The following is a 12480-nucleotide window of genomic DNA, read 5'->3' on the forward strand; positions in this document are numbered from 1 at the left end:
TGGCCCTCCCCTAAACAAAAAAAAAAAAAAACAAGTCCCTCTCCAGTGCTTAAAAATATTTGATATTCCTCCCTCTTTTTGCACAACTCCTACTCCCCTTACAAGTAGCGAACAGTCCTATAACAGTTCAACTTTCTCAAAAGAAAAAGCATCACGTTGTACTTGAACGCACCTCTCTGTCAGTGTGAACTTTTGAACCGTCAGATGGCGATATTTTCACAGGGCATGGCCTCAGGTTACAACAGTATGAACTTTGGTAGGATTAACTACAGTCTTAAGAGCAAAACAACTGCGTTGTGTCGGAGAGGGACATTTCTAGAGCTAAGGTTGGACAGGGGATGAATATTAAGCCTGCCGTTTTCTTATTGGGGGTAAAAAAAAATCAAGGCTGAGTTTGAGCTAACAACAAAGGATAGTTTTCTGGAAGTCGGGACGGCGTGTGTCTTCATCCACCTGAGCTGTGACAGCCTTAACACAACACCTTCCTGCTCAAAAGCCTCGTGTTCATCACGTCGTGGGACAATTTTTGCCTTTAAAATGCTACTTTATCTCGGTTATTAGACCATAGCGTTATGTTTTATAGCTGTCATCATAGCGTCTGTTAACATTTCTTCGGGAACATCCGTTCTGGCGAATTTCCTCCTGTAGTAATCAGTTTTACCTTGAAACTCCGTTTTCGACTAGAAACAGCATTTTGACAAATCATCATTGTTTCTTATGACGCCCATTGGGAGTGAACGCTTAAATCACGTCCATGTAGCCCCTCCTCTTTCTGCTGCGCTGACGAAGAGCCACAACACCAGAGAGCTGCGAGTCAGTCAGCCACCAAACACAGAGGAAGACAGAGGATCTCTAGAGGAAAGACGAGTACAAGAAGGGATCAAGTACGACAATGAGGATTAACTAACATTTCTTGGACTGTGTCAAAAGCACTGAAGAGATTGGATCAGCCTTTGTTGGATGTTTTTCTTGTGTTTGTGAGTCAAGACTGTAAACTAAACAGGTTTTCTTCCCTGTGAAGTGGATCCTTCCTTACTCTGGAGAACACTTTTACTATCTGTAGCCTACTGTAGCACTATGGAAGCTTTGAGTTGTGAACAGTCAAGGCCAGTTCATGCTATAGAAATCTATGTGTTTGTGTTGTTAGTTGATTGAATAGTTTATGCCAGAGTAATAACAATGGTTGAACCGGTGGGGTTTGTGGCAGCATGGAGAGCCCAGTTCCCTGAGTCTGATCCCCCTTGCATGGAGCTGAGTTCACTGGGGAACATAGAGCAAGAGCTGGACAAATGCAAGGCATCTATCAGGCACCTGGAGAAGGAAGTTAACAAGGAGCGCTTCCGGATGATCTACCTGCAGACTCTGCTTGCAAAAGAGAGGAAGTCTTATGATGGGCAGCGATGGGGATTTAAGAGCCCTCCCCAGATGAATGATGGAGATCTGCCCAGTGGCCCAGACAGCCAGAGGTCAGATGAGGCACCAGTGGAGGAGCAACAGCAAAGAGGGCCTGGCAAGACAGCCAGGTGTAAACCACATCCAGAAGGAGAGGTGGATGGTGCCTCCCCGGCCAAACAGAAGGGTGGAGTGTCACCTGTCCGCCAGGACTCGGAGATTCCTGATTTCCCACTGGGCACAGGCTCGGTGGCTGCGCTGAGGTCCAACTTTGAGCGCATCAGGAGGGCCAACTCTCACACAGCTGGAGATGGCAGAGGGTTGTCAGTTATGGGTGGCCAGGAGAAACCTTTCTATGTGAACATGGAGTACCATCACGAGCGAGGGCTGGTCAGAGTCAACGACAGAGAGGTCTCAGACAAGATCAGCACCTTGGGCAGTCAGGCCATGCAGATGGAGCGCAAGAGGTCCCTGCACTCTGTCCCTGGGAACCTGTCAGCCGCCACAGGGGACATTAGCAAGGCTGTTCAGAGAGGCAGGTCCACCGAGGGAAACTGCAGTTACAACGGGTCATATGATGACGCAGAGGTCAGCCCGCACATCCTGAAAGACAGCGTGATCCGTTCCACTGGGGGGAAGTTTGAGCGGCAGCCAGTTGAGTGCCAGCCTTACACCAGTGTGTATGTTGGGGGAATGATGGCTGACGGGGACACTCGGGTAATCCACATTAGGGACCACAGCATAGAGGAGGATGCACACCTCACCTGGCCGAGGCGCTCCTACTCCCCTGGCAGCTTTGAGGACGTAGGAGGAGGCTACACACCAGACTGCAGCTCCAACGAAAACTTGACATCCAGTGAGGAGGACTTCTCCTCAGGCCAGTCCAGCCACGTGTCTCCCAGTCCCACCACCTATCAGATGTACAGGGAGAAAAGCCGCTCACCCTCCCAGCACTCCCAACAGTCCTTTGACAGTAGCAGCCCGCCCACACCCCTGTCTCAGAAACGCCTGAAGCAGCAGGTGATGGTGTCCGAGGCTTCCATCATCGGGGTCCGTAAAACGGGTCAGATCTGGCCCAGTGATGGGGACTCCACCACGTCCAGCAGGACATCTCATGACAACAGTGTTCAAGGAGATCTGGGTAGGTCGGCAAGACACTGTATAACACACACAATTCCTGAGCCCTCTCATTTTCAGGATTAAAAACAGAAAAGTCATCTAATGGGAAGAGATGATACGAAAAGCACATTAAAGGCCGTCTGTCTGAAAGATGCCTGAGCTTGCCCTGAATGGCCTTGATCCAGAATAAGCCAGTGATGTGTAAAATGCACCAAATATTTTGACCTTTTACACTCAATCCATCTTAAAATGTCCTCCGGAGCCCAGATTATTATGCACTTTATTTTTTAAAAACATTTAAAAAATGTGTTTTTTGACATTTTCTTCAGTTTTAGGGGGTTTACTCGAGTGGAACTGAGCTATTATGATTGAGGTCAGGTTTGATAAGATCATCTTCTCAAGCTGTTAACAAGAATTTTATTTTATCTCCTCATAGCCTTAATTTTATGAGTGTATCAGGAGTGTTAACACATTCCAGTTAAACATTATTAGCAATTTCAGCAGATTAGAGCCTTTAAAAAGTCCAACTGCTATTAAATGGGTCGGAATTGACAAGATGGACTTCACATACACTGATTGCCAGTTGTTTTGCAGTTCTTTCAGGAGTGTTTTCTTTCCCCTTTGTAAGCAGGCCTGCCCTCTCTTTTTCGCCCCCTTCTGCTCTTTGCCCGCTGAGTGCTGCAGCACTCTCACAGAGATGCTCTGACTGAGACAGTGGCTGCCCCCAGGCTTCCCAGTCGCTCGGCCCTGTCCACCCTGAGTGTTTTCGTGTCACGACGCATCAATGTTGTTGTCCTTGGTGCAGAGTAATTAACTTAAAGAGGTTTGTCTAGCGTGATAAATTTGGGGAGGCTCTTTGTTACGGGAGGCGGGTAGGGGAAAAAAGCCCTGACAACTCGCTCAAAAAAAGAGGATCGAGGGGCTTAAAGTGTGTCATGTGGCTTCCAATCAAAACGCCTGCCATTAGTGTTTCCTGTTGTTATGAGTGAACACAATAGCAGAATCACTCATTGAGCCCCAGTATTGACATGTTAACAATATAACAATGTTAAGTGGGATAAGGAGAGTGGTCTGGGTAATTTGGTAATGCCAAGGACAGAAGGAGAGGCGGGTGCAAATGTTCCTCTGCAAGAACGTTTGTCACAGCTAACGACACACAAGGACACAAGGATATTGTTTCTGGTTGAGGCCAAAGAGGGATTGGGATACAGAGCGCGTATTAGGATTGGAGCTGGAAAATTGTCTGCCTCTAACCCCCTTCCGCCCAAAAAAAAGTGTTATCCACTGTGGGTCAGATTAAGCAGATGAGCAGAATAGTGCGTTGTTACATAAGGTGATCCAGTCCAAAGCTCCTTGACACAAAGCATGTGATGAACAAGCAGATAGTCCGTGATATAATCAGCATGAAGTGTAAGCTAGCATGCTGCTCGGATGACTGAAATCCCATCGACACGGGTCTGCGTCATCACTCACTGCCATTTGTCGCGCAATACTGCTAACAAACTGCCAGGATGTTTCACACTCAGCTCCTTCTATTAATTTTGCAGACAAATAACTCAGATGCACAGAAAGTTTCTATTTCTCCAAAGAATTAATACATTCATGACAAAGAGTAAGGCGTTAGAAGGAAAACCTGTTTTCATACGAATTCTATTCTACATTTCCCATAATGCAACCAATATCATGTTTTTGCTATTCCCTTTATTGTCTTGTGAATGCCCGAGTCTTTCAAGCTCCATGCCCCAAGTTTGTAATGCAGGGTTTCTGACAGGGATGCTGCGATCTAACCTTTTCAGTCCTGATACAGATTCCTGGGCTTTTGGTATTTGGAAGTTCTCTGTAGGCTTCGTTTTCCAGCTCTGAAGGTTGCCATTTGATCTAACCAAAAACCCATTCAAAAAACCCATTAACATTGAGAAAAGGGAACTAGGAGTACTACAATGAAAACTAATTTCCAGGTTTTAGGACTCATTGCTGCAGCAGTCTATACAGATTGGCAAAAAAGTGAACTCAAGGTCCACTTACTAGCTCTTTCCAAAGCTTTCAACTTTAAGTTGTCATGGACATGAAGACTGTGAGATGTGGTTGAAAGCTCTGGAAAAGCTAAAAAGTCACCCTGAGTTATAAATGTATTTTTTCATCAAGCTATTATTTCTGTGGTCAAGATTGAAGTTTCACAGTCATCACACGGCTGTATTCACAGGCTGAGTAGGACATCCCGTGACCAGTAAATTGGCCTTTTAAGAGTAAAATCTGTTGGAGTTCCCCTTTTAATGGACCCTGTCCTGTTTGACACCCTCTGTTTAAAAGCACCACGCTGCAGAGCCTGAGGTACGGCTTTTGTCCAGAGGAGACTTGTTGCTGACATAATGGCACAGCTGCCTCATGTGGACCTTGCTTTGTGGATTACCAGAAGTCTGGATTTATATTCTGATGTTGTAATAACATTACTGTGCACGTTGCTGGATTAGGCCTCGGGCAGGGAGCTGCTTTGAGGCGAGTTTTTGCAATAAACTGCTCTTTGTTGTGGTTTAGTGACTTTAAGGGAGCAGTTGGAAAGTTTTTTGTTGTATTTATCATAAAGCATTGTGGCATTCACTCAAATCTATTAAATGAGCCCAGTAAAGCTAACCTGATCTCAGCGTTGTAAAGACGCTTTGTGCTCCAGTTAGCAAAGGTTTGTGTAGACAAGCTCCATAAACTGTACAATACAGTTGATGGTTACACCTAAATTAAGCATTCTGGACTGTAAGATTTGTTGTGTATGTTTATGTTCTGCACCCTGTCATGGAACATATGAACGCTGCAGCAGACAGAGAGTTGACGTGATCCCTGCTGCCGTTGTGTGAGTGTTTTAGTGTCTGGCATGGTGGCATGTCTCCGCCTGGGAAAAATGACTGATTTAACATTAGGAACACCTACTAACTGACATAAACAAGTTCATACTTGTCCCGCTGCTACTCAGCTGCATCGCCGCGTGAAATCTTAGTGAAATGGCCAGTCTAAAATTGACACATCTCAGGGGAGCTTTTTTCTATGAATAGAAGAATAAGTGTTGTCTCCTGGTTTCTGGTTATGTAGGCCAATTGTCAAGCCCAGCTGTGAATAGAGCTGCTGATTAGCTGTGGGCCTTTTAAGGAGGCCATCTCTCTGATGGGTCTATTTTGCCATAATTAATTATCATCATGACACTGACATGCCTGTGGCCACAGCTTTCTGGAAGGGGCTGAGCGTGTAGACTGTTTCATGGTAATGTATTACAGTAAGAGGACAATGACGAAGAGGTCGGCCAGAAGGGAAATAATAAATGTCACCATTAGTTCTATCATAATCCCTTTGCAAAAATTAGGAGATTGTCTTTCAGGATGCGTTTAACTGAGCCTGCTTGGTGAGTATATGGCACAGTTTGTGTAGGTAGACAGGTCTGTCTGGGATGGCTGCAGTGACATTAATAGAAATGGTCTGTCTGAAGAGGTGATGAAGGCTGTCTGAATGTCTTGGCTGCAGTCCAGAGATTGGCACTACTTGCTGCCTCAGCAGGAGTCACACCGGTGCTGGTCTACCCTCCCGGTTAATTGCAGACTCATGAATATTTGAGGTTCCTCAAGGAAGCCCAGACAGGCCTATCATTGTACCTGGATGTCAACATCTGAGGTTTGGTGGTCAAGGAAGCTAAAGTATTCAGCCTCTCCCCTTCCTAGAGTAAATGTAGGCCTACAAGAGGAAGTGCTGGCAGCTCTCGAAGGCAGCCAAGTTTGCCTCTGTGTGTGTGTTCGTGTATATGTGTGTGTCAGTAAGACACCTGTTCTTCTGTGCAGTGTACTGGGTAAAGTGGTCAAAAGCTGGCAGGCCATCAGTAAACCAGGCCAGGCATCGCCAGCTGCTCTCGCAGTAAAAGCCATGAATAGCCTTTTTGTTCCTACTATCAGAAAACAGAACAAAAACATTTGTTTAGAAACTATTCAAGACTGTTCGCACTCGATGGTCATGTTAGCTCCTCTACTCACATACTCACATACACGTTTCCATAGATAAACCTTAATGGGGGAAAAAAAATCTTTGGCATGTTTATGAGCCTGCGGGCCTCCCCCGGCTCAGTGATCCTCCCTCGTGCTCAGCCTCAGCTCTCTGGTCCTGCAGTCTCAGCTCCCCTCCCTGGTCCCACTCAAAGGGCCCTCTGTCCTGCTGGCTGGCAGGCCAAGTGTTTATGGAATGTCTCAGCTGCTTGTGGGGTGTGGGGGGAAACGGCTAATGAAATGTTAAGCGTTGTATGAGTTCACCTCTCTCACCACAGCCTGACCCGTGCAGCTTGTTGTGTCACTGGTCAGAGTTTGTTTTAGACTAAATGTTCTCTCACTGTGGGCCGATGTAGTGTGAGTGGATGAGGAAGGTGAACGCCTCAACAAGTGAATTTAGACACTGAATTCCTATGTGCCTGAATTCAACCATTTAAAGGGGCAGTCCAGTGAATTATTATTGCACTTCCATAAAGTTAGGGAACTTAAGTGAGGCAGATTAAAAAAGGCATTGCCAGAATTGAAGCAGCAGAGGCTGAGATATCCTGACTTTTAGTCCCTAGTATGGGTCAAAAAAAAAACAACCCTGGTTTCCACATTTCCCATAATGCAGCTTGTTAGTGGCCCTTAATAAAACCTTCTCTGCCTGATATACTCCAGAGTTTTTCAAACTCCACAGCCCCAATTTGTAAAACAAACTTTCTGTTATAAAATAGTTGTCCAACCCTAACCCTAATGACATTATTATGACATCATCAGGAGTTTTGTTTCAGCATTGCCAGACCTCCTGAGTCACAGTGGACATTAAACAACCTGACAACAACAACAAAAATGTGAACTTGAACTCCCCTTTGTAACAGACACTTTCTGGTATAAATACATGGTGTCCATGCCCAGATAACCCTGATGACTTCATCAGGGGCTATTTCCTCTTCCAGAGCCACAGAAGACAAGTGTTTTAAATTTCTGCTTTCAAGTTTTGTAATTTAGCAAAACTGATCAAATAATTTCTAAATCCCTGATGACTTGATTCATGCAATACTGAGCTTACACACCGTTAGCTTTAAAGGCACAATGTGTAAGACTTGGCCAGAATTTTAAAACGATCAAAATCCAAACTAACATTATTAAAAGATTGTAAAGAAGTTACAGTTTTGATGTTACGTCAAGGATGCCTGTGTATAGCGTTGCAGTGATATCTACTGAAATGAGCATGCTAACCAGTTAGCCCCAGTATTTCCTGTCTTGTAATACCACTTGTACCTTGAGAAGAGATAGTGAGTCATTGTAGCACACCGGGGGTATAGCCCTACTAAGTAACACAATAAACAGAACCACCTGCCATTAACTGGACTGAAAAAGTTTTTGAATGGTGTCTATACAAAAAGGCCTAACTCGTCCATTATTTCATAGTCTCTGATGGTACCTTAAACCAACTTGTTAGATGCAAACATGTGCTGTAAAACCTGTGTTGCTAGGCAGAATATGACTGAGCCAATCACATTAAAGCACATCAGGTGAGGTCTGTTCACTAATATTTAATTCTTTTCAGACATGCAAATGAATATTTGATCATACCTGGAGGTCACTGTGATTTTTGTGGCTGATTAAATTTTTAAATGTTCGTGTTCATCATTTGCCAATGATAAGCAATCTCAGCAGTTGTGTTCACTAAAAAAACAAATGTGAAAAACAAACTTAAAGCTAGATGAGCCTAAAGACTGGACAGGCTCCAGTATGAATTATGGGCTTTTTAAAACAACTGAAATCAGAACAATTCCCTTAATAAAATAACTAAATAGAACTAAATAGCTACTTTACCATATTAAATATGCTGTTACTCCCTTCTGTGTATAGCTAATGCATGCATGTGTTTAATTTTCTGTTTATTTTCACAGACTGGAACAATTATTGGGCTTTGATTCTCTCTGTTATGCAGCACATTATAAGCAGTAGTCTGACCACCCTGAGCTATTTCAACACACGCTGATTAGTAGGTGTGCTGGGCTGGGCGGCCCAGCTCTGACCTACACTGCTCAATGACTGGCACTAATTTTAGGCTGCCCCACAACAGATCAGAGGCGAGTGCTGGTGGGCCTTGCTGCCTCCACCAGCCCTGTGGTTTGAAGGTCTCTCAATGCAGCAGACACTTCAGATGGGGCTGAAATGTGATGATGATGTGTTGGTTTACATTTTCATAGTTTGCCAGAACACACACCCGATGTCTGCATTTGCCATAACAGATGCCCCAGTTACAGAATGAGGTTAAACTGAAGCTACGCCAATTTTACACATCAAAGTCAATAAACCATCAGAGGAAGTACTACACAGCCTGTGAATACACTTGTTTAATGTGTTCTGCACCTCTGGAGTAGGAGTTTTGTCAAGTCTGAGAAAATTAGTCAAGTGCCATCATGTGATTAATCTAGGATTTGGGTTGGGTTGTCCATCACTTTGGTTCAGACTGAAATTTCTCAACAACAACCTGCATGAATTGCCCAAGCGGCAACCTTTGGGGCTAAAATTGAAGCCAACGTGGAAGTACCAGAAACTGCACTTCCCCTAATGGCCACTTGAGGCTGGCTCCAAGAGCGAGTCAATTCCTTCAGGCACTCTTGTTGAAATGTCCAACTTTACAACAAAAATAAACATGTTTATAACATCCTTTTCTTCTTATCCCACCTTGAGGTTCATGTTTTCGATACTGAGTGAAATGTCTCAACGACTATTCGATTGACTGCCATGGAATTTGGTGCACACACTCATGTCCTCTCTCAGGATAAGTCATAGTAACTTTTCATCTAGCACCATCATCAGGTCAAAAAGTTAATTAGTCTCTCAGCCTTTGGTTTGTGACCAAATCTAATGACATTCCCATCAGCCTCAGCTGTGCTTTGTGTTTAGTGCTAATAAGCATATGTTAGCATCCTAGCGTGCTAAACTAATTATTATAACATGTTAACATATCTCCCAAACATCAGCATGTTGGCACTGCCATTGTGAGCATGTCCACATCCTGATATTAGCATCATTTAGCTCAAAGCACTGCTGTGCCTAAGTACAGCTGCTAACATAGCTATAGATTCATCTCTTAACAGAAAGCCTGCTTCAAAAAGCAATATGGAGCTTGGCACAAGATATCCTAGCCTCTGCCACATTGATTTTTATTTATTTGTCTAGTTTTAATCTGCCCCTTACAAGCCATTCAGCTTCATGGAAGTTTAAAATTTCCTGGAATACCCCATTAACACAGCAGCTCCATAACATAAATTTAAAAAGGATGTGCTGATGAAAGGATTTGAGTGCCTCCTTGCAGATCAGTGACGGACAGAGAGCCTCCCCTCAGCAGTGGTGGGTTTCAGGTTGACTCTTTGTAGTCTGGAGTGGAGAAATAAATGTCATCAAAGATTCATTATGAAGTGCATTACAGATAAATCTATCAAGGTTTTCCACTTTTCATGAAGTGAGGAAAACTACAAGGGCCACTGGCTGGGGTCACTATGTCCAGTGTCTGAAAAGCTGTCACCCTTTAACCAGTTTCCCTCTATTTGCTCTCCCTGCCACTGCCGTTTCCCCAGTGACCACACAGTCCGCAGGAGAATCCATTTGCTGGAGCCACAGAGTGGTGCTAAGCTTTTAACAACATCTCACATTGGCATCTTCTGCTGCTTTTTTCCAAATGTGCAACCTTTCTCTCCAGATCTATAAGACCATTAGAGAGGCGACAGAAAGGCTGTTCTTTATTGTACCTTTTTGTTCCTCTGTCGGGAATTATAGATGTTTAAATCTCAGTTCCAGCAGTTTCTGTGCTGGATCGATCAACACATTTGCTATTTGGTGTTTATTTCTGGGAGCTTGCAATCTAAATTCTGTCCATCAGCTGACTGATCTTTGTGTGGATGTCAATATGTTCACAGTGGGGAACAATAAGTGGGCTCTGATTCTCTCCCTTTGTGAGAGCATTACACACAGGAGTTTGTCCCCATTGAGCTATTTCAACACACTGATCAGTGATCAGTCAATGTGCCAGGCTGGGCAGCACTGTGTCTCTTCCTATTTTTGAAATGGGAAATTATTGGTGCTACTGTTCTAGTTCCAGCTCTTTCTTTGACGAGTCAATAGACCTCTTTGTTTTTTTATTTTTATTTTTGGGAATTGCTGTCTGAATTTATTCCCATCAGTCAAACAGAATTGATGTTTTATTTTATTTAACAGAAAAGTTAAATGGAGGTTTTGATTGAACGAGTTAGATCCAAAGCCTGTTTCTCTGATTGAAACTTCCCACTGGTAGAAGTGGTTTATTTCAGATCCAATAGCAAACTCATTGTTCCCATATTCAAATGTCCTGCTGTGAAGTGAAAAGGCAGTGCTTTTGTGTTCCTGCCACGTGATGATGGCAGCCATTTGGACACCAAAAACAACTTTACAGTCCAAACACAAAAACAGAAATATTCATAAAAGCGTCCCACGGGAGAGTTCACTCTCCTTTTGATACTGTGTGTCGGTCTCGTGTAGTGAAATAAGACCTCATGATTATTTTTGTGATGGTGAATCTCTGATGTTGTGATACTGTCTCAGCTGCACATCTGTCACTCCCTCTCTGCCTGTTTATCGTAGTTCATCTCTATGGATTAGGATTAGGGCTTTGAATGTGTCTTTGCTTTGTCATCAATAGGACATCCAACATGTCCCCAGTATGAACTGCTGTTTGGGCCTTGTGAACATGGCTTATAGTTGCATGCTGGAGGAAGGAAAAGTGTTTCAGGATGATTGATGATTGTCCAGAATGGGACTGGAAAGTTAGGAGCCAGTTGTTTGGCTGAGTCCTTATATATCCCTTGAGTTCTATTTTTAGTCGGTGTGTTCAGTGTGGTAAAGCAAAGACACTGTTTATTGTGTATTAAAAGGCGATTCCAGCCATAATCATGCTTTTTTCAGATGATTTGCAGTAATCTGACATCTATAAAACCATGGATTGTGCGAATACAGTCAAATTAAATTCTTGAAAAACATAGAATTACCAAGTTCGGAGACAGTCCAAACAAAATCAGCTTCTCTCTGATCCACGGCAGCTCACAACCACAGCTGTTGGGCTCAACAGTCTTATGTAATGTCATTAGAATGTATTTATTACAGCTCTATTGCACAGTTGAAACCATTTTAAGCTGCAGCTAGTTGGGTATGGGACAGGGAGGACATACTGTAGAACTGAAAGGATTGCTTCTGTGTAATACTTTGTATTTTCTAAAATGATCACTTATCAGTTACTGCAGAGTGGAAACAAGAAAACAAGATTGTCTCTTTATGGCTTCTGATATGTAGCCTCTTGTATCAACATTGTGTTATGAGGCATTATTTCCACTCCAATAGAGGACTGACTAAATAATGAGGCCTGATACATTAGTCGAGCCAATAATATTAGCCAAATCCAGTTTATGACAGATATATCTGTATCAACGTATGTGCTGGTCAATAAGTACCATAACATTATGGTACAGTGCCGTTATTTAAAAATACTTTCTTGATTGAAGTTCAATCTGTTTACAAGGCTGCAGCTACGATCCAGGACACTAAAGTGATGTTCTCTGTAATATTTCTTGGGATATAGGGGATTTAATTATATGAACAAGAGTTTACATTATACAAGCATATTGCACATTTTTTTTGTTTTTGTAAGGCTGAATTGTTTAAGAAAAATCTTCTTCAAATTTGACTGCTTTAAAGACTCAGTATGGGCCATAACTTGAGTATCACTGGTATATGATAGATTAAAAAAATATATTGGCTGCATTTTTATATGTTTGGGTCTTATTTTTCATACCTCAGCTTTCATATATTTTTTATAGCATTTGTGTTATTTATAGTTTTTGCCGGCACAAATTCCCAGATCAGTACCGTGTAAGTAGATCTGTTAAAGTCTGAAATATAAATATTATGTTATTTGTTAGCCTTT

General features: G+C 43.1%; 1 protein-coding gene across 1 annotated transcript in view; it reads left to right on the forward strand.

The window, feature by feature from the left end:
- Positions 1-210: 210 nt before the first annotated feature.
- The window catches only part of si:dkey-91m11.5 (PH_BCR_vertebrate and RhoGAP_Bcr domain-containing protein), a 37418-nt gene continuing 25148 nt past the window's right edge, over positions 211-12480 (forward strand). The window contains exon 1 of the mRNA XM_049578196.1: positions 211-2533. Within this exon, the coding sequence (XP_049434153.1) occupies positions 1180-2533 (1354 nt within the window). The 5' untranslated portion in view covers positions 211-1179. The remainder of the gene's footprint in view (positions 2534-12480) is intronic.

The sequence above is a fragment of the Epinephelus fuscoguttatus genome, linkage group LG6 (assembly GCF_011397635.1).
Source record: "Epinephelus fuscoguttatus linkage group LG6, E.fuscoguttatus.final_Chr_v1".
Lineage (NCBI taxonomy): Eukaryota > Metazoa > Chordata > Actinopteri > Perciformes > Serranidae > Epinephelus > Epinephelus fuscoguttatus.